This window comes from Saimiri boliviensis, chromosome 6 (assembly GCF_048565385.1).
Source record: "Saimiri boliviensis isolate mSaiBol1 chromosome 6, mSaiBol1.pri, whole genome shotgun sequence".
NCBI classification, from domain to species: Eukaryota; Metazoa; Chordata; class Mammalia; order Primates; family Cebidae; genus Saimiri; species Saimiri boliviensis.
In genome coordinates, this window is record NC_133454.1 from 100,967,256 (window position 1) to 100,991,224 (window position 23,969).

The following is a 23,969-nucleotide window of genomic DNA, read 5'->3' on the forward strand; positions in this document are numbered from 1 at the left end:
GCAAGGCGGTTTTGCCGGCGCCTCGGAGCGTCGGTTCTCGGTGCAGAGTCGGAAAAGCACCCTCAATCTTAACGCCACTGATTTAGTCGGTGCAGTGGGTTGCTCAGATTTCGGCGCTGAGAATCAGTAAGTTGGACGTCCACTCAGAAACCCAATTACAAAGACGGTAATTATAAAGACCACAGATGGATAAATCTACAACGAAGGGAAGAAAACGGTCAAAAAAGGCTGAGAATACCCAAGATCAGAACGCCTCTTCCTCAGCAGGGGATCCCAGTTCCTCATCAGCAACAAAACAAGGCTTGATGGAGAACGAGTGTGTTCCAATTACAGAAGCAGGCTTCAAAACGTGGATAATAAGAAACTTCTGTGAATTAAAAGAACTTGTTATAACACAATCTAAAGAAACTAAGAACTTTGAAAAAAGGTTTGACGAAATGTCAACAAGAATACAAAATTTAGAGAGGAAAATAAGTGAATTGATGGAGCTGAAAAACACAATACGAGAACTACGTGAAGTATGCACAAGTTTTAACAGCCGAATTGATCAAGCAGAAGAAAGGATATCAGAGGTCGAAGATCAACTCAATGAAATAAAACAAGAAGACAAGACGAGAGAAAAAAGGATAAAAAGGAACGAGCAAAGTCTCCAAGAAATATGGGACTATGTGAAAAGACCTAATTTACGCTTGATAGGTGTACCTGAATGTGACGAAGAGAATGAATCCAAGCTGGAAAATACGCTTCAGGACATTATTCAGGAAAATTTTCCCAGCCTAGTAAGGCAGGATAATATTCAACTCCAGGTAATACAGAGAACACCACAGAGATATTCCTCAAGAAGAGCAACTCCAAGGCACATAATCGTCAGATTCACCAGGGTTGAAATGAAGGAGAAAATACTAAGGGCAGCCAGAGAGAAAGGTCAGGTTACCCACAAAGGGAAGCCTATCAGACTTACAGCAGATCTCTCAGCAGAAACCCTACAAGCCAGAAGAGAGTGGGGGCCAATATTCAACATCCTTAAAGAAAAGAACTTTCAACCCAGAATTTCACATCCAGCCAAGCTAAGCTTCACATGTGAAGGAAAAATAAAGTTTTTTGTGAATAAGCAAGCACTCAGAGATTTCATCACCACCAGGCCTGCTTTGCAAGAGCTTCTGAAAGAACCACTACACATATGAAAGGAACAAACAGTATCAGCCTTTCTAAAAAAATTATCAAAAAGAGCATCAATATAATGAAGAATTTACATCAACTAATGGACAAAATAGCCAGCTAATGACAGTATTAAACTCACATATATTATTATTAATTCTAAATTTAAATTGACTAAATCCCCCAATCCAAAGACAGGCAATTTGAATAAAAAACTAAAACCCATCAGTATGCTGCATCCAGATCCATCTCACATTCAAGGATACACAAAGACTCTAAACAAGGGATGGAGAAAGATTTACCAACCAAACAGAGAGCTAAAATAAATAAATAAAAAGCAGAAGTTACAATTAAGCAACAAAGATCAAAAGAAGCAAAGAAGGACATTATATAATGATAAAAGGATCAATGCAACAACAAGAAGAGCTAAAGATCCTAAATATATATGCACCCAATACAGGAATACCTAGACATACAGGACTTATAAAGAGACTTAGACTCCCACATAATAATAGTGGGAGACTTCAACATTAATATTAGACAGATCAATGAGACAGAAAATTAACAACGATATTCAGGTCTTGAACTCAGATCTGGAACAAGTAAATGTAATTAACATTTATAGAACTCTCCACTTTAAATATACAAAATATACACTCTTATCAGTACCACATCATATCAATTTAGAAGTTTAAATGAAATCTTGGTTGGCTCCTTGTTTGTTATTCTCTTCCCTCATTTTCTTTCATGTCTCCATTATTAAGGACAATTATAGACATACCCATATTTAGACTGCATTCTAGCCTGGGCAATAAAGCAATACCCCCATCCTCTCTCCCTCTTCCTCTTTCTCTTTCTTCCTCTTCTTTATTCTAAAAAAAAAAAAGATTTCAATATTCTTCTCTCACTAATTGATAGAACAAGTACACACAAACACACACACACACACACACACACACACACACACACACACACAATCTATAAGGATAGAGAAGACTTGGACAATATCAACCAACCAACTTGACCCAATTGACATTTATAAAACATTCCACCAACCAACAGCAGAACACACATTCTTTTCAGCAGCACATGAAATATTCACCAAGACAGACAATACACTTGGCCAAAAAATAAGTCTTAGTACATTTAAAAGGATTAAAGTCTCAGCCAAATTAAATGTGAAATCATTGATAGGAAGATATTTGGAAATTTTAATTTGGTTGTGGTCAGGGAACATTCCAGGTAAGACTTTAATCCTTTTAAATGTACTAAGACTTATTTTTTGGCCAAGTGTATTGTCTATCTTGGTGAATATTTCATGTGCTGTTGAAAAGAATGTGTTCTGCTGTTGGTGGGTGGAATGGTTTTTTGTTGTTGTTTGTTTTGTTTGAGACAGAGACTCACTCTGCAGCCCAAGCTGGAGTGCAGTGGTGCCATCTCAGCTCACTGCAACCTCTGCCTCAGAGGTTCAAGCAATTCTCCTGCCTCAGCCTCCTGAGTAGCTGGGACTACAGGCATGTGCCACCATGCCTGGCTAATTTTTTCTATTTTAGTTGCCCAGGGTGGTCTTGAACTCCAGTTCACAGGTGATCCACCCGCCTCAGCCTCCCAAAGTGCAACTCTCCCGAAGGGATTACAGGTGTGACTCACTGCACCCAGCTGGTTGGTGGAATGTTTTATAAATGTCAATTGGGTCAAGTTGGTTGGTTGGTATTGTCCAAGTCTTCTCTATCCTTACAGATTGCGTGTGTGTGTGTGTGTGTGTGTGTGTGTGTGTGTGTGTACCTGTTCTATCAATGAGTGAGATAAGAATGTTGAAATCTTTAATTATAACTGTGAATTTATTTTTCTCTTTTCAGTTCTGTTGGTTTTTGCTTCACGTTTATATGTGTGCGTGTGTATGTTACATATACTTTATATATATATATATATATATATATATAGACAGAGAGAGAGAGAGAGAGAGAGTTGTGTTTGAACTGAATGAAAATGAAAAAAACTACATATCATAATTTGTGGGATGCAACTAAAGCAGTGCTCAGAGAAAATGTTATAGCTTTAAGTGGTTAACTTAGAAAAGGAAAAAGGCAAATAAAAGAAAACCAAATTCCATCATTCTCAGCAAACTGACACAAGAGCAGAAAATCAAACACCGTATATTCTCGCTCATAGGTGGGTGTTGAACAATGAGAACACATGGACACAGGGAGGGGAGCACTACACACTGGGGTCTGTTGGGGGGAAATGGGGGAGGGGCGGGGGGTGGGGAGGTGGGAAGAGATAGCATGGGGAGAAATGACAGATACAGGTGAGGGGACGGAAGGCAGCAAAGCACACTGCCATGTGTGTACCTATGCAACAATCTTGCATGTTCATCACATGTACCCCAAAACCTAAAATGCAATAAAAAAAAAAAGAAAAAAAAAAAAAAAAGAAAACCAAATTAAATCCAAAGTAAGCAGAGTAAAGGGAATAAGAAAGTTAATAGCAAAAATCAATGAAATAGCAAATAAATAAACATGGAAGAGAAATGAATGAAACCCGAATCTGGTTTGCTGTTGTTGTTGTTTTGTTTTTCTTTACTTTTTTTTTTTTGAGACAGAGTTTTGATCTTGTTGTCCAGGCTGGAGTGCAATGGCATGATCTCGGCTCACTGCAACCTCCACCTCCCGGGTTCAAGCGATTCTCCTGCCTCAGCCTCCTGGGTAGCTGGGATTACAGGCATATGCCACCATGTTCAGCTAATTTTGTATTTTAAGTAGAGATGGTATCTGAGATGGAATCTTGCTCTGTCACCCAGGCTGGAGTGCAGTGGCACCATCTCGGCTCACTGCAACCTCCACTTCCCAGGTTCAATCAATTCTCCCAACCCAGCCTCCTGAGTAGCTGGGACTACAGGTACACACCACCATGCCTGGCTAACTTTTGTATTTTTAGTAGAGATGGGGTTTCACCATGTTGGACAGGCTGGTTTCGAACTCTTGACCTCAGGTGATTTACCCACCTCAGCCTCCCAAAGTCATGAGATTACAGGTGTGAACCACCACACCCAGCCCAAAACCTGGTTCTTTGAAAAGATCAATAAAACTGAAAACTTCTAACTAAAATGATCAAGAAAAAGAGAGAGAGAGAGAGAGAGAGAGAGAGAGAGAGAGAGAGAGGATACAAGTTACCAATGTCAACTAAAATGATCAAGAAAAAAAGACAGCAAGAGAAAGAAGACACAAGTTACTAATATTAAGAATGACAGAGGGACATCACTATGATCCTAGAGGAATATAATAATAAGATAATACTATGAGCAACCCTAGCCAGTAAATTTCACAACTTATGAAAAGGACAAGCTCTTTGAAAGATAAAAATTACCCAGACTGTTTTGGTGGTTCCACAACAGCCAAAATCAGATTCATTAGGAGGACACATAGGAATCAATATATATCCATACATACGGCTCAGATTTATTATACAAAAAAGAATACAAAGAAAAATAGGTAAAGGAAAAGGCACATGAGTTGCAGTCCGGAGGAACCAGACTTCCAAATCCAGACTTCATCTTCTAGTAGAGTTGCACAGGACAAGCTTAACTCCTACAGCACTGAATTGTGACAACATATGTGAATTGTTGTCTACCAGGGAAGCTCATTAGAGACTCAATGCCCAAATTTTTGGCGGGGGAGGGGCGGGGGGGAGAGTGCTGTTCATGCAGCTGCCCACTACCTAGCATGTGCCAAAGTTCTAGCATCCCAGAAAGAAACCAGTTGTTGAGAATACTAACGGTTTAAATACAGTGAGCCACTCTTGTCAGGAAATGGTGAGAACCCTCCCAAAATTCAAGTTTTTAGGCATCAGCCAGGGGTCAACCTTACTGCAGGTCTTTCTAAGGACAGCATTCACAGGGCTGATATATTAACTCTTTCCTGCACACCAACATAATAAGTGAGAATCTGAATAGCCCTGTAAATAATACCAAATTTGTTATTTAAAATATTAGAACCAAGAAAGTCCAAATAGCTCCACTGGTGAATTCGACCTAACATTCAATGAAGAAATTATATCAACCCTATACATTGAAAAGAATACATTCCATATTAGTTTATTTTATCAGTATTACTCAACACAAAAACCAGTTCAAAGATTGTAAAGAAAAAACACGCAAAACTTACAGATCCACATTCCTCATCAATGCAAAATCCTTAACAAAGCACTAGCAATTTAAATCCAGCCACATATAAAAAGGATAATATATTATGACCAACTCAAGTTTACTCCAGCAATGCAAGGTTATTTCAACATCTGGAAATCAATTAATGTAATTAATATGAAAAGAAAAACCGATCATCTTAATAGATACAGAAAAAGCATCTGACAAAATTTAATGACCATTCATGATAAAAACTCATTTGTGATAAAAGCTCAGCAAACCAGGTATAAAAGGAAACTTTCTGAAACTAATAAAGAGTATAAATGAAAACATATAAAAAATGGTGAAAGACTAAATAGTCTCCATTTAAGATGAGAAGCAAGGCAAGAATGCCCACTCTCACAATTGTTATTCGACATAGATTAGAGGGTCCTAGCTAGCGCATAAATTGAGTGGGGGGGAAAAAGCATACAGAGTTTTAGAAAGAAAGAAGTAAAACTGTCTTAAACTTGCAAACAACACGATTATATATTATAGAAACCTCTGAAGGTCAATGAAATCAACTATGATAACAATAAATTAATTTTAAAGTGAGGTCAAGATACAAAAACCAATTATACTTCTAAACTGGGCATGGCTGTCCATCCCGGTAATCCCAGCTACCCAGGAGGCTGAAGTGGGAGGATCACTTGAGCCCAGAAGTTCATGTATAGCCTGGACAACACAGTAAGACCTTGTCTCAAAAAAACATACTTCTATATGTAAGCAATGAACAATTATAAAATAAAAATTTTAAATACTGTTTACATTAGGATCCCAAGACATAAAATATTCAAGGATAAATTTAATATAAAATTTCCAAGACCTATATGGTAAACTCTACAAAACATTTCTGAGAGAGATTTTAAAATATCCAAACAAGTGGAAGCTATACCATGTTCATCAATTGGAAGACTGAATGCCAATCAAAATCCCACAGACTTTTAAAATAGAAGTCGAGATGCTGATTCTAAAAATGATAAGAAAATACAGGACTTAGAATAGCAAAAAGCTTTTTTGAAAAAAGAACAATATTGAAGGAATTAAGCTATATTTTATAGCTTCTTAACAAGCTACATTAATAAAGACAGTGTTGTATTGGCTATAGACATATAATCAATGGATCTTAATAAAGAGTTCAGAAATAGACCCATATATATTTGATCAAGTAATTTTCAAAGAAAGTACTAAAGTACAATGGAAGAGAAAATAGTATTTTTGACAAATATTTGTGCTGGAACAATTTGAAATTCATATATGAAAATGACCTTCAATCCTTATGTCATACTGTATGCAGAAATTAACTAAAAATGTATTCGAGACCACATGCATATACTCATTTTTTTTACGTTGAGAAATTTAAAGTATAAAACAGGGGAAAAAATTATAGTGACAGTCTTAATTTCTTTGAGGTACCCTGCAACATACTTAAATTTTACCTCAAACTTCTTGTCTTCCTCAAAGGTTTTCTGATTCCATTTGTTACAATTTTCTTGTAACTTAATATGAGTTTCTTTAAGGGATGATAATTCATTTTTAATCTTAGTAATTTCTCCATTAAGTTCTTCAACCTATTATAAAATGTAACCAGAATAAACAAGTATATCAAGAATATAAATATGTTTTATCTGAAAATACTTCATTAACAAAAGTTTCAGGAAATAGTCAAAGAATAAAAACAATCACAAAGTCATTACTAATACTAACAGCTACCATTTACTGAATTGGGCTGATTAGTTAATAAGCATAATTGCATACTTATCAAAACCCTATGAGGTATTACCCAATTTACACGTAAGAAATGTGAGGCTCTGAGAAACTAAGTAACTTGTCCAAGATCAAGCAGAGATAAAGTGGCAGTGAGGATTTAATTCCAAAGCTAAATCTAAAGGCTGTGTCCTTAATGACAATATTAAACCACCTCTTGTCTCATAAAAAAAATTTTATTTAAATTCATAAAAAACAAAAAAATTCATAAGAATTTATGAATTTGACATTATACAAACATTATACTTTCATTGTTTTCTTAAAGTTTAATTTTTTTGTTGCAAATTGCATATACAGATTTGAATTTCACTATGTGAGTACTAAGCACTAAGTGGTACCATAGAAACTGATGTCAGCCTGATATTTATATCTATAAATTAGACTTTCACTGCCTATAAAATTTAATAATCTCTATTTTGGGGAACCGGAGTACTCTCACAGAAGTCTCAAATATGAGACAAGGTATGTTCCGCTGAGGAGAAAATATCCTTTTATCATGGAAAGGCATATTTGGGGTTTTTATAAAAGTCTAAAAGCTTTATATAAAAGTTTCTCTTGAACAACTTTAAAACTCCTACCACAAATCCCACAACTACTTGTAACATTCCTTATTGTAAATACTATAATTACTATTCCTAATATTTTTCTAATTAATATTCTCTATAAAGCCCTATATAGAGGCCAGCAGATGGAAACTCATGTTACTTTGTTCATTTCATCTATTTTTAACCATCTTTAAATCTATCTCTGCAAGGTGTTTATTTTCCAAGGCTTAACTCTCCAGGTGTTCTTTATCCCTTCATCTCCTATCTCCCTTAGTCCTAATTCTAGGAATTTTCTCTTTTCTTCTGCCTATTCTCAGTCTCTCAGTATCTTCTCGTCAGCCTACAAATAGGTTCTACTCACATTCCTAATATTTTTCTTCCTTGATTCAGTTCCTTTCTCTCTCTTTCTTTCTTTCTTTCTTTTTTTTTTTTTAGATGAAGATGAAGTTTTACTCTTGTTGCCCAGGCTTGAGTGCAATGGCACAATCTCGGCTGACTGCAATCTCCACCTCCTGGTTTCAAGCAATTCTCTGCCTCAGCCTCCTGAGTAGCTGGGATTATAGGCATATACCACCACGCCCAGTTAATTTTGTATTTTTAGTAGAGGTGAGCTTTCTCCATGTTGATCAGGCTGGTCTTGAACTCCAGACCTCAGGTGATCTGCCTGCCTTGCCTCCCAAATTGCTGAGATGATAGGTGTGAGCCACTGTGGCCAGTATTTTTTTTTTTTTTTTATGAGGGAGTCTCGCTCCATCACCCAGGCTGGAGTGCAGTGGTGTGATCTTGGCTCACTGCAACCTCCGCCACTTAGGTTCAAGGATTCTTCTGCCTCAGCCTCCAAAGTAGCTGGGACTACAGGCATGCACCACCACACGTGGCAAGTTTTTTGTATTTTAATAGAGACGGGGTTTCACCATGTGGCCAGGATGGTCTCGATCTCCTGACCTCGTGATCTGCCTGCCTTGGCCTCCCAAAGTGCTGGGATTACAGGCATAAGCCACCGTGCCCAGCCTATTTTTAAAATGATCTTATTTCACCTATAACTTCAAATTTCACCTTTATGCTAATAAATCTTAAATCTCTATCTCCTCCCCAACCTCTCTTCTAAGATTAGATTCACATCACCTAATGGATAGTATACACTTCAAGGTAGATGTCCTGAAAGCATAATAAATTCTACATTTCTCAAATTAATCTCATTATTTTCTTCTACCAAATCTGCTTCTCCTTTTACATTCCTTAAGCTAAAGATATTATCATTCTATGAGTTATACTAACCTGAGTCATATTTGATGTCTTTTCCCCTCCTAATACCCATTATATATGTCACTAACCATGCCAAGTCTGCTTCCAAAGTTCATCCTACATCTATTCCTCTTCATTGTTCTATTGCCCTAATTCACACAATCATAGGTTCATGATTAGATTATTACTACATTCTTACTGATTTCTTCCCAAACAGCCATCCTCCATATTGTTGCAAGAGTTATTTTTCTAGAACACAATCTGCCTGTGTCACTTACTTATTTTAAAACTTCAGTGGCTTCCCATTACTGAAAATCTAATCTCCTAGTAAGGAACCCTTCAAAAGTTGATCTCAACCTATTTTCCAATGCCATATTCCACACATCCCATTGTTAATTCAGAGCAGACTCTTCATGGTCCTTGAAAATGGACTTTCATGCCTCCATGGTTGTTTCTATTCTTTCTTAAATAAAATGTCAGCAAGATGGAATGGGAGGGGTGGAAATGGGTTTACCTTTTGTTTAAATCCTATTTCATCAGCCAGGTGTAGTGGTTCATGCCTGTAATCCTAGCACTTGGAGAGGCCAAGGCGGGCAGATTGCCTGGGCTCAGGAGTTCAAGAACAGTTTGGGCCACACAGTGAAATCCTGTCTCTACTGAAATACGAAAAATTAGCCAGGCATGGCAGCGTACGCCTGTAGTCCCAGCTACTTGGGAGGCTGAGGCAGGAGAACTGTTTGAACCCGGGAGGTGGAGGGTGCAGTGAGCCAAGATCATGCCACTGCACTCCAGCCTGGACGACAGAGGGAGACTCTGTCCCCTGCACAACAAAATAAAAAACCCAATTTCGTCTTTGAAGGCCAAGTTGGAGTGTCATCTTTTCTTTAAAACTTTCTCCAGCCCAGCTAAAGAACATGATTTATTTTATGCTTTTATAGTACTTTGTTAATACTAAAAACGACCTTGGCACTACATCAGTCCCTGCAGTGTAAGCTCTTTGATAATCCTTGTATTTTAGGCATCTTTGAAAACCCAGTGCCTAGAATAGTGCCCAACACATAATATATGCTCAATAAATGTTAATTAAATTTTTTGTGACCTCCCTTTCCCTAATTTCTGAATATTCTCACTTACTGTCTTTTTGTCTCTATAACAACCACTGGTTATATATCTAGTCAAAATAAGAAGATATATATAACATTGTTATTTTTAATATTTCAATGAATTTTAAATATATTATCTAATAACATGCAAGAAATTTTATTAACATAGTATTTTCTTTCACTGTTTATTTGTGAATGATGAAATATAAAACATAGCATGGTGAGAAATGTCAGATATAGGTGAAAGGGAGGAAGGCAGCAAATCACACTGCCATGTGTGTACCTATGCAACAATCTTGCATGTTCTTCACATGTACCCCAAAACATAAAATGCTATTTAAAAAATGGAAAAAAAAATCTTAACTGAAAAGAAAAAAAGAAATTGTGAACTCAATAGGAAAGTTAGACACACGTAAATTAGAAGAATTAGATATGTAAAGAAGTCAAAGGAGACGCAAAAAACTATCTGCATTTTTTTTTGTTGGTATGAAACAAAAAGCTAAAAGTATAACAAAATAAAAACATAAATCTTAAAAAAAAGAAACAGCAGTTTATATGATTCCAATTTATTTTTATCAGTATCTTTGTTTTTTTTAACCCATCTTGATCCAATCTCAGTAGCCACACTACTATTGTCCTTCACTCAAGAATGGTGAAAAACTTACGTATAGAAATATAATTAAAAAGTAAATGTGATATCCCACTGAAGAAAACTCTTATAGAACCAAGGCAGCTTTTTCTTATCTGTATTCTGTTTATCAAAGCATAATGGAAGCAAAATGATTGCAGAACTTAAAAATTCTAAGATAAAACCAACTTCATCCACATTTAAATACTGAGATCTTACCAATGAAACTGCTTATTTTTCTTAATAGTTTTTGTTTTTTTCTTGAGAGAGGGGCATAGTTGTAGTCTCAGAGAAAATGAATAATTCTCTTAGCTAAACTGATCTTTTTGGGGTTTTTTGCATGTTTGGTATATTTATGTTTCCTTTTCACTTAAACAGTTTTCCTTATCCTGATAGCACCATTTCCATGGGGTTTTAAACACTGGGGATGAAAAGGTGGTACAGGGATAAAATGTAGATTAACTGATGCTAAAATGAACATTACTATGCTTGTTGCTTAATGATAAATAGTACTAGTACAGAAATTAAGAATTTTTTAGTATTCTACAATTAAATACAAACTATTTTTCTTAGATTTAAGTAAACCTTATCAAAATCATCAGTGAAGACTTGATCTCTCCAAAACATAAATTAAGAAAACATGCTAGTTCCAAATGAATCAAATCAAGAGTCACTTATATAATAATTTAAATCAAATAAAATAAGCTACAGAAAATATTATCAAGCTGGTATTTAGATATCCATTACTATATTAAATAATTAACATAATAGTCTAAAACATAATAATACATTCCCAAAATAAAGCTTCATAAACTCATAGTGACTTTTTATTCTGTCATTTATTTAAAAAGAATTTAAAATGCAATGAAAATTGATAGTAACATAGAATAATCAATTTTGGGGTCCACCAATGTTTAAAGTAAACCTTTATATTTCACAACATCAACTTATATCATTTTACACTATTATTTTATCTACTTTGCTGAATTAAAATTTATTCTAAAATAAACAAATGTGATTTAAGGAAATAGCCATGTTTAAAATATATCAACTCTTATGTTGTTAATATGATAAAATGCTAATACTATAGAACTCAACTACTGCATACATGTTCTAAACATGGCTCTAATATATCTCAGCAGAACTGCTGAGAAAAGCAAAATAGATCAGTTAATAATAATATAATTATTTTATTCATTTACTAAAATACTATGCAATGGTTTTATTAAAAAGTAATTTTTTTTTGTCATATACAGGACCTCAAATACACACACACACACACACATACACACACACACACACAAACACACACACACACGCATTTATACACGAACATGTATTTGTGTGATCTTCCATGCATAAATGCATTACAGGGAATTTCGTTAAACTTAGCTTTTAAAAAGCATTCACCTTTTTGGAAATACGAGACCAAAAAAAATGTGTCTGATTTTAGTCCTCTAATATTTTTTGCAGTATTTTCTTAGCATTTACAGTTATTTTACGTGTCTAAAACTATTTAAAATATTTTACTATTTTACTATTGAATAAACTTACATGTCTTTTCCAAGTTTCCAGTGCTTTTTCATGCTCATTTTGAAGATTAAGAAACTTTTCTTCATTTTCTTTTACCTTCTCCCTTTGCAGCTCATTATCTCTTTCAAGGGTCTGCAATAAAATTAATTATCCAAAAAATAATCAATACCACATTAATGAATTTTGATGTGTTTTATGTTGCTTGGACATTTGCTTCTAACATGCTGAAAGTGCCATACAGATCAGTGATAATGTGCTATCTCAACTATAATTTTCATAAATTAATGGAAAGGTGCTTATAGTTTAGCTAACAGAAAATAGGGGGAGGTTATGATAAAGAAATGGCTATAAAAGGGTATAAAAACATTGCCATTATTCAGTTTCACTGCATAAGTTTTAATGTTCTGAAAAAGTAATATAAAGTACAGCACTGAAAAGTATGAAATGTAGCACAATCCAGCCTAACTCAACTAAAGAAATTTAACTACCATAGAACTTTTTTCCATTATGTGTTTATTTTAGAAATTAACTGGTTAGAAAAACTCTTAAATACAATTTTAATTTTAATTTCAAATTAACACTTCTTAAGCATAACTTAAATATTTACCATATTAACTTAATTACTTCATTGAACTAACATAACAGAATCACCACCACACTCTCCCTCCCACAAACTAAACTTAGAGTAAAACTACCACCACATGTTTTCTAAGACTAGGTTTTTAAAGCTATTAAATCAGTGTCATCAATATTATTAGGTTTCTCCAATGTCTGCTGATAACTCTAGTAAATTTTTACAAAAAGATAGTGATAGAACACCTATCTACATGCCTAATACATCTGTGTTTTACATTATCTGTGTAATCTTTGTTTATAAAGCTATGTACATTCAGGTTAAAAATGTCAAGCCACACAAAAGGATATTAAAAGAAAAAGGTAAAATTATCCTCTCAGTTTTCCTTCCCAGAAGTAACCACCTTGACAGTTTCTTGTATATCTTTCCAGAAATTGTCGATATAAGCATAAAAGTATGTAAAAATATATAGATATATATATTTAAATAAAGATGAGACCATATCATACATACTGTTCTGTCATCTGCCTTTAAAAAAAAAAAAGTCTTTCTTACTTTCTGTATTGCATATATAAATCCATCTCATTTGAATTCCATATTATTCATAGTACTCTATTTAGAGAGTTCTCAATTACATCTAGGATATCAATATGCAAAGATAAATTATGTAAAATCATGGCAACACATCTAATAAGCATTTTACAGTTTTAACATGGAGAGTCTCCTCCTGCTTATAAGAAGCTATGCATTTTAAGAGCACCCAATGAGTACCTATTTTGATTGCCTCTATTTCAGGACAACATAAATATTTTTATAAAAGTAACAGTTCCTTAATTTATAGGTATATACAGTCATGCGTTGCTTAAGGACAGGGATATGTTCTGAGAATTCCATCATTAGGTGATTTTGTCACTGTATGACCATCACAGAGTGTACTTACATAAACCTAGATTGTATAGCCTACTATACATGTAGGCTATATGGCATAGCCTATTGTTCCTATGCTGTAAACCTGCATCTTTCTGCACTGACTAGTGTAGCAATTGTAGCACAATAGTATTTTTATAACTAAAGATATCTAAACATAGAAAAGGTATAGTAAAAATGAGGTATAAAAGATTAAAAATGGTACACATGTAACTATATAAGGCACTTACGAACATTGCTCTGGGTGAGTCAGTGAGGGAGTGGTCATTGAATGTGAAGGCCTAGGGACATTATTACTCACTAACATAGGCTTTATAAATGCTGTATATTTAGGCTACACTAAATTTTCCTTTTAATTTTTTTCAGTAATAAATCAAGTTAGTTGACTTTATAAATTCATTTTTTTAACTTTTTGACTCTTGCAATAACACTCAGCTTAAATTATACAGATTGTACAGCTGTACAAAAATATTTTCTTTCTTTATATCCTTATTCTATAAGTTTTCTATTTTTAAATTCTTCCTTTTCATACTTTTTGGTCAAAAACTAAGGTACATCATCACAGCACTATTCACAATAGCAAAGACATGGAATGAACCTAAATGCTCATCAATGTAGACTGGAAAAAGAAAATGTGGTACATATACACCATGGAATATGACACAGCCATAAAAAACGGATTAGATCATGTCCCTTGCAGCAACATGGACAGAGCTAGAGGCCATTATCCTAAGAAAACTAACATAGGAACAGAAAACCAAATACCACATGTTCCAACTTATAAGTGGGAGCTAAATATTACACACATATAGACACAAAGAAGGGAACAATGGACACCGGGACTTACTTGAGGGTAGAGTTAGACTGAAAAACTACCAGTCAGGTAATATACTTATTATCTGGGTGACGAAATAATCTGTACACCAAACCCTGTAACACTCAATTTACCTATATAACAAACCTGCACATGTAACCCTGAACCTAAAATAAAAGTTAAAAATACATATATGTAACATAAAATTTACCATTTCCATTTTTAGATGTACATTTCAGTGGCACTGAGTATATTCAAAATGTTGTGCAACTATCACTACTATCCATTTTCAGAATTTTTTCATCATCTCAAATAGAAATTCTGTATCCATTAAATAGGAACTCCCATTTCCCTCCCCAATTGTTCACTTTTACAAATACATATGGTCATATAAGTCCCAGAAGATACAGAGAGCAGTTTTGTTACTCCCAAAAGTTCCCTTGGGCCACTTTGCAGTACCCTTAATTCTTCACTGACCATCAATAATCTGTTTTTGGTCTCTCTAAGTATGGCTTTTGGAGAATGTCCTATAAAAGGAATCACGGAACAACACTGTATGCAGCCTTTTGAGTTTGGCTTCTTTACTTAGCAAAATGCATTTAAGATTAATCCATTTTGTTGTGTGATCAGTAGCTGGTTCCCTTTTACTGCTGCATAGTCTGTTGTATTGATGCACCATAGTTCGTTTATACATTCATCTCTGGGTTGGACATTTGTGCTGTTTCTAGTTTTTAATGATTATTAATAAAGCCACTGTAAATATTATTTTTAAAAAACTAACACACAAACGCACATTAGCCTAGGCCTATACAGGGTCAGAATTATCAATATTACTTACTATCTTCCTCCTCTACATGTTTTCCTTCTGGAAAGTCTTCAGGGGCAATAATTCCCATAGAACTGTCATATCCTATGATAATACTGCCTTTTCTGGAATACTTTCTGAAGAACCTGCTTGAGGCTGTTTCACAATTAACGTTTTTGTTTTTGTTTTTGAGATGGAGTCTTGCTCTGTGGCCCAGGCTGGAGTGCAATCTTGGCTCATTGTAACCTCTGCTTCCCAGGTTTAAGGGATTCTCCTGCCTCAGCCTCCTGAGTAGCTAGGATTACATGCGTGCACCACCATACCTGGCTAAATTTTGTATTTTTAGTAGAGACGGGGTTTCAACATGTTGGTCAGGCTGGTCTCAAACTCCTGACCTCGTGATCCCCCGCTCTGGCCACCCAAAGTGTTGGGATTACCAAGCGTGAGCCATCATGCCCTGCCAACTTTTTTAATAAATAGGAGTAGTAAACTAAACTAATGATAAGAAGTATAGTATAATAAATACATAAACCAATAGTCATTATTATCATTATTGTTATGTACTATATATAATTGTATGTGCTATACTTTTTTTTTTTTTTTTTTTTTTGGAGACCAAGTGTCGCTCTGTCACCCAGGCTGGAATGCAGTGGTGTGGTCTTCTTTTGTAAAGTGTCTTTTCATATCCTTTGCCCATTTTTGAATGGGCTTGTTTGTTTTTTTCTTGTAGATCTGTTTTAGTTCTTTGTAAATTCTGGATATCAGCCCCTTGTCAGATGGGTAGACTGCAAAAATTTTTTCCCCATTCTGTTGGTTGCCGATTCACTCTACTGACTGTTTCTTTTGCCGTGCAGAAGCTGTGGAGTTTGATTAGGTCCCATTTGTCTATTTCGGCTTTTGTGGCAGGCCCCCGTTGCTGAGGGAACCCGCCGTTGCCGAAGCAACCTGCCAAAACAGAGACAGTCCGCCATAACAGAGGCGGGGCCACTGTTGCTGAGACAGTTCTAACTACGCCCATATAAACAGGACTGCAGGGAAGAGTACAGGGCAGCTGGGTGGAGCCCACAGCAGCTCAGCAAAGCCTCTGCAGGCAGACAGTAGCCAGGTGGGTTGCTAGCTGCACGGGGCAGACCTGAAAGAAAAAACAAGGGCAGCAGCACAACGGAAACTCATACAGCCCTAACTCCCCGGGACAGAGCACCTGGGAACAAAAAGTGCTTTATGAGTTCAGCTGCAGCAGACCTAAATGTACCTGCCCAGCAGCTCTGAATGAACAAAGGAGCTCACAGCTCAGGACTTAAGCCCCAGTAAAAGATAGACTGTCTCCTCAAGTAGCTCACTGACCCCCATAGATCCAGAGACTCACCTCATAAAGGAGAGAACGGACTGACAGTTGGCGAGCATCCTTCTGGGACAAAGATAGCGGAAGAGTAAACTGGTAGCAACCCTTACTGTTCTGCAGCTGCTGCAGGTGATCCCCAGGCAAGCAGGGCCTGGAGAGGACCTCAGCAGTCCTACAGCAGAGGGGCCAGACTGTTAGAAGGAAAGCTTAAAAAAAAAAAGAAGTAACTTCAGCATCCACAAACTAGAAGCTCACTCAGAGACCCAATCTGAAAGACAGTAACTACAAAGACAATAGGTGGATAAACCCACAAAAATAGGAAGAAACCAGTGCAAAAAGGATGAAAACTCCCAAAACCAGAACACCTCTCCTCCTAAAAGGGATCACAACTCCTCAGCAGCAAGGGAACCAGACCGGATGGAGAAGGAGTGTGATGAAATGACAGAATCAGACTTCAGAAGGTGGGTAGTAAGAAACTACAGTGAGCTGAAAGAACATGTTCTAACCCAATGCAAAGAAACTAGGAACCTTGAAAAAAGATTGGACGAAATGCTAACGAGAATGGACAACATAGAGAAGAATATAAGTGAATTGATGGAGCTGAAAAACACAACACAAGAACTTCGTGAAGCATGCACAAGCTTCAACAGCCAAATTGACCAAGCAGAAGAAAGGATATCAGAGGTCGAAGATCAACTCAATGAAATAAAAAGAGAAGGCAAGAACAGAGAAAAAAGCGCAAAAAGGAATGAAAAAAATCTTCAAGAAATGTGGGACTATGTGAAAAGACCTAATCTACGTTTGATAGGTGTACCTGAATGTGATGAAGAGAATGAATCCAAGCTGGAAAATACTCTTCAGGATATTATCCAGGAAAACTTCCCCAACCTAGCAAGGCAGGCCGATATTCAAATCCAGGAAATACATAGAACACCACAAAGAGTTTTTTTATAAGCTCGTTTTGTAGATTAACATACTCCCTTTAACTAAATATAGTTTCTTAGCTTCTATAAGGTTTTTTCATTATCCTATTTGTCTGTTTTTCATATTGGAGGCTGTATTAGGTTGTTCTTGCATTGCTAAAGAAATCCCTGAGACTGGGTTATTTATAAGACAAGAAGTTTAATTGCCCTCATGTTTCTACAGGCTGTACAGGATGCATAGCACTAACATCTGCTTCTGGCAAGGCCTAAGGAAGCTTTTACTCACAGCGGAAGGTGAAGTGGAACCTTGCACGTCACATGGTGAAAGCAGGAGCAAGAGCGAGCCAGGCAGGTGCCACACACTTTTCAACAACCAGATCTTGTGAAAATGAGATCATTCACTATCCTTACTCACTATCTTGAGGACAGCACCAAGCCATGAGGAATCCGCCCCATAACCCACACACCTCCCACCAGGCCCCACCTCCAACATTGGGGATTATATCTCAACATTAGATTTGGGTGGATAAATATCCAAACCATACCAGAGGCTTTCTTCAAATGTCCAGTAATCCTTAACTACCTATTCATATTTAAGAATGAGGTATTAAAATGCCGGTTGAAAGTTTGTCAAATGGTAGGTTTCACTGTGGATTGATCTGGCTGAGCAATTTCACTGGGAAAGCCTAACTGTAGCAGCTATAGTCTTTTCTCTTGGGCAGTTTAGTTTCCCCTAAAAGGAATCTTCCATTTTTTTTGGCTGAGAATTAGGCTAGTTGCCCTGTAAATGAGGATACTGGACCAGAAGGTCTCACTCTTCAGAATTCAGACTTTCCAACCTGTTGTCAATATCATACTCTTAGTAGTAAACTGATAAACTAGCTCTCAAAAAAAAAAAAGGCCTGATTTGAAGCATTTGCCATTTTCATTCATGTTAAATATTTACATCATAGTCAATTTCAAACTACCATGAGTTTAACAACCAGTTCACAAAATTCCTTAATATCTAACAACCAGCTCCCACTGGCAAAAGCTGGCTTCAGCAAACCACTAGATCCCTTTTCTCCCCAAACCTCAGCTGTCCCTCAGATTCTCCAAAAGAAACCTCCAATCTTCTGCAAAGTAGGACAGGAGCAGTGTCTATTTGTGTAGGGTAGGAAGGAGAAACCAGAGTTGCAATGGCTTCTTACACAGATCTAGTTTTTGACTTCAGTTGCATACTGTACTTCTAGAGGCACATGATACTTGCAATTCCTGACCATTTCTGCATCTTTGACTTAGTTTCTACTTCTCTTGTGCTAAGTAAATTGTCAAATGTCCATCTGGTTCCCACTTTTTAGTACTTTTTACTGTTTCCTCCCCATTTCCTTGTCCTTATGGATATTTTAGTGTCACTTTATTGCAGTTTCAAAAATATGTTATGTGGGGTTAAACATGTTTAACTAGAAGTCCTGACCAGGCAATATCTAAACTTGGAAAGACTATGAGTTCATTCACTGTTCATCTTTTTCATTAAGAATATTTAATGAGCTACTATGATATGCCAGGGACCATTTTAGGTTTCTGTGCTATGTCAGTGGAAATGTTGCTGTCCTTATGGAGTTTATATTCTTTTTTCTTTTTTTTGACAGAGTTTTGCTCTTGTTGCCCAAGCTGGAATGCAATGATGTGATCTTGGATCACTGCAACCTCTGCCTCCCAGGTTCAAGCAATTCTCCTGCCTCAGCCTCCCGAGTAGCTGCGATTACAGGCATGCGCCACCATGCCAGGCTAATTTTGTATTTTTAGTAGAGATAGGGTTTCATCGTGTTGGTCAGGCTGGTCTCAAACTCCTGAGCTCGGGTGATCTGCTCGCCTTGGCCTCCCAAAGTGCTGGAATTACAGGTGTGAGCCACCACGCCGGGCCATGGAGTATATATATGTTCTATCAGGGATTCCTTCTTGGCTTTTTGGCTAAGATTAAGTATAGTATATTCTATTAGGAAATTATTTGGGGTATTTCTGCATCTGGATAACAAAGAAAGCTGATCTAGCAATTTTGCTATTAAGACCACAACTCTTTAACTTGTCCCTTCATGAGTTCTAAGTCCAGTACTTACGTACTGTTGAATTCTACAGAGCCTACAGTATTCATAAATATATAATTATATGTTTCTCTGAGTTAATTGTGACTATAAACATAACGCTAGGATCTTTTGACTATGACTCCAATAACTTAGATAATCCAAATGCCTCTCTCTTTTGAAAACCATCTCTGGGGGAAAAAAAAAAAAAGATATTGTGAAAGTTCAAAATGAAACCATTTGCTAATGCTTTAATCTTCCAAAAACTAAGTAAATGGTTCTAGTTAATACTATATTAATATAGCTTCAGAAAAAACTAAGTAAATTATTTTTGTTAATACTATGACTATAGGAACATAACTATGCTTACAACTGGACTAAACTATAATTAAATCACACTATAAAATATTTCCTATTATGAGAATTTAGCTTTCTATGCTCTAAATTTTATTACTAGAAAAGTAAGACAGATGACAGCATGATTGCAGAGCACTGAAAAATAGTTGGCCATTATCAAGAGTAATGATCCCTTTTAGTATAGGTAGAATGAGAATGCTCAAGAAAACACTTGAGATATCTCAGCATAATCCTCAACAACAGTTCAACATTAATATTTTGTTACACTATATTTCAGTGGTTCTCAGACACCAGTCTGCAGACAAGTACTGATCCATGACAAAATATTCACTAGTCCACAGAAAAAAAAAAAAAAAGTCAATATAAGGTCATTAAATGCCTTTTCTTATAAAGAACTATCCTTTATCCTGAGATTATGCCTTTAATATATGTTTGATGTTAAAATATTCTCTTTCATACAATGATAGTAATAATAGATTGTTTTGTTTGCATTTTTAGTATCTTTATTATCAAAGTAAAAACTTGACATTTCTATCTTGTTTTTCACAATACTTTAAAATTTTAGGGTATAAAATCTTAGCTTCTCTATGTACTATCAAGGCTCAGGTAATACTTGTGGCAGTTAAAGAGAACGGCATTTGAGGGGCAAAGAGGCATTTGATTATTTAATGATTGGCAGTCATAGTCAAAAGATCCTAAAGTTATATTTAGAGTCACCATTAACTTAGACAAACACATAACTATATACAGGCTCTGTAGAATTCAGCAGTATGCAAGTATTGGAATTAGAGCTCATCAAGGGACAAGTTGAGAGTTATGATCTTAGTATAACTGATCTAACAAAATTGCTAGATAAGCTCTCACAAATCTAGGAAAAATAACAGTATGTTGTAGAAATAGTGCTGGATTCAAATCCTAACAGATTTAATCCTAATTTTGCTGCTAATTATGAGGCTTTGAACTACACTGCCTATATTTCCTGGGTCTCTCTTTTCATTAAATGAAACAGTTGGATTAGATAATCTTTAATCTTTTGTTTACCCCAAAACTCTATGTTTCAACTCATTTATTTGGATTAGAAGATGCTCTTGGTAACAGTTATTCATAAACAACCTAGTTAAATTATATCATATGTTTCTTGGGAGAAGGTTCAACATATCGGAGAAATAGTTCCAGTTATCTAACTATAGAGTGGGCAGGGGAGATGGGAGGTAGGGACTTGCTAATAGCTGGACTTTCAGATAAACTTTTTTTTTTTTTTTTACTAGTCGTTTATCGGAACAAGTGAAGGGATTAAAAGAAGGGAGAGGTCTGACACTAGCATACCACCTCTCATTCCCTCTCCTATAGTATTTGGGAAACATAAGAGAAATAAGGAAGGCAAAACATTCATTACATGACAAGCCATAGAACATCAACGGTGAGGAGATATTAATAAATGTTGCATTGTTCAGGTTCAGTTTGGTTCCATTCAATGACAGACTCTACATAATTAGTTGGGCCTGGTAAGAAAAACACAGGGGAAGAAGTGCTACTAAATAGTACTTTTTAGGACTAGATAACAGTACTAAAATATAAAACTTTTTCTCTTCTTTGCAGCCCCTCTCTCTCTTTCAATTTGTCATGGTGCTTTTTATTTTCTATTTAATATCATGATCCTCTAGGCTTGGGGATACTCGCCAGGCAAATGCAGACCCTCATAGGTGCCTAAGGGCCTCATCACACAACTCAGCACAAGTGAGAGCTGCCAACTACCAGGTTCCCTGTCCTGCCAGCTGCTAGACCCATCTACTATGTCCTGGACATGGGTGGGGAAGTCAATATTCCCTTCCCATGGTCCCTTCACCCCAACCCGTGGCAAATGGGTGACTCTCAGGGAACTGCAACTGCCAGGAGGTATGCACTCAGTACCAGGACTGGGGACTCATCCACCCCGTGACTCCCACCAAGTCACCTGCCTAACACTTTAAGGCACTGTCAACATGCAACAAAGACAACTGTTGTTATGCCTCATCCCAAAATGCAGTAGGGCATATGCACCCAACCTAGGCCCTCCTTGCCTGCACCTACACCCCAACCAAAGAGTAAAGGTCCCTGTGAATGTGAGCCAGTCAAACTGTACCAGCAGCAGGACAGGAACAGGGAGTAGAAGGCAAAGCTGGACCTAGGTCCCCAGAGGGTGGAAGAGCCAACAGCTAAGAACCAGTCCTGGAAGATAGTGGAGACAAGACGATACCTGAGCTGAGGATCCAAGCCCCTAGCACATGCTCCATTGTTCCATTACACTTCATTTACAAAATGTAAACTCAAAATAAAATCTTCAAGACACTGACCATGAAACATTAAACCTGAAGCGAGAGGCCCTTCTGAGTGTGAGTCCCTATGATGCAAGTGCACTGGTCACATACTCATGAAACTGGCCCTGGCCTCAACTGATGGTAGTTTTTATGTGGGAGGTAATTGTAGTTTTCATGGGAAATGTTCAGCTTTGCCCTGTCTCCTTTGCTACCAAGAACCCCTTCATAAGGATAGAAATATCTGCTACTGGCCACCCCATTAGAACATATCCACAACCCCTTTTCTGAATTGGACATTCCATCTCTTAGCCCAGTGGCATTCAGGGCAGTTCCTCCACTAACCTCCATGGTTCCATCATGTGAAGCCAAAGAACCACTAAGTTTTTTGAAGAATACACTTCAAGCCCCATTGGCAAGATTACTCCAAAAACTTTCTTTTTTGAAACTTGTAGACCAAACTGGACATCAGTTGGTATGTTCTTGGTAAACTTCCCAAATTCAAGAAACATATGCCTAGCTGGGTGTGGTGGTGGGTACCTGTAATCCCAGCTACTCAGGAGGCTGAGTTAGGAGAATCGCTTGAACCCAGGAGGCGGAGGTTGCAGTGAGCTGAGATCCTGCCACTGCACTCCAGCCTGGGCGACAGAGCAAGATTCCATGTCAAAAAAAAAAAAAAAAGAAAAGAAAAGAAAGAAAGAAAAAGAAACAAACAAACAAATGCTAACTTCTTCCACATGAACTTAAACACATTTTACTCTACTGGTAACATGACAGTGGACCTTCAACTTTCTAAAGCATTTCAAGCATCTAGCAAGGGAACAAATGGTAGTCTCCCCTTCTTGTATCTCAATCCCTACAAGAGATTTTCTTGTTCATTTCTTCACTTAGCTTCATAAGGGGAAATGCACCCACCTCTGCTGGGGATGTAAGAGAAAAGGTCTCTCTTTTTGAACCCAGCACTCCCAAATTATCAATGGCCAACAAAGTCTTCTCCTCCCCAATCATTTTCTTATATATACTAGAAAGAGGATGATGAGGTGATTGCTGTGGTAACTGTGCCAATTTTACCATATTACTGTGAAGAGAGATCTACCCCAAACTTCTGAGAGCAGGCCGAATGTCTCTTAAACAGCGGTTGACACTTTCACCTTTTATTTTTAGTGTTAGATAGTGACCACAATTCTAATACAAAAAAAAAAAAAAAAAAAAAAAATCCTATTCATTCTGTTGTAAGAGAGTGGATTTTTCATTTGTAATATGAAGTCAGATACTTGATAAAATTTAACATTTCACTAGTGACATAAATGTTGAATAATATATGTTCATTACTTTAGATACTGAAAACAAGTTGATGAAGGAAATCAATATCTTACTCTTAACATTCAAAATGATCTCCATAAAACTAGACAGAAGAATGAACTAGGGGAATTTAATTGAATAAATACATACTAAAACATATATAGAGAGATTGATAAATATAACCTGATTATCTTCTTTTAGCACCTTTAATTTTGCCTCCATTTCAGTATTAGCTTGAATTTGTTGCTGAAGTAACTGCTGCATATGTTGGAAAGAAATGATGATATCCTTTGAAAATACACAAATGTGATATATCAATTTAAAAGTTTTAAGATAGTAGGTATGTTTCTAAGCTACTTCTTCACATACATTTTCCAGTTTCCTAACTCATTGTGTTTATAGTTTAATT

The 23,969-nt window shown here is 36.4% G+C and overlaps 1 protein-coding gene across 1 annotated transcript in view; it reads right to left on the reverse strand.

Moving 5' to 3' along the window:
- Positions 1–23,969, reverse strand: part of CCDC73 (coiled-coil domain containing 73) — a 165,443-nt gene that overhangs the window by 29,873 nt on the left and 111,601 nt on the right. Inside the window, exons 12-14 of the mRNA XM_039471253.2 lie at positions 23,744–23,848; positions 12,181–12,291; positions 6,778–6,909 (exon numbers count right to left, since the gene is read on the reverse strand). Coding sequence (XP_039327187.1) covers positions 6,778–6,909; positions 12,181–12,291; positions 23,744–23,848 — 348 coding nt within the window. The remainder of the gene's footprint in view (positions 1–6,777; positions 6,910–12,180; positions 12,292–23,743; positions 23,849–23,969) is intronic.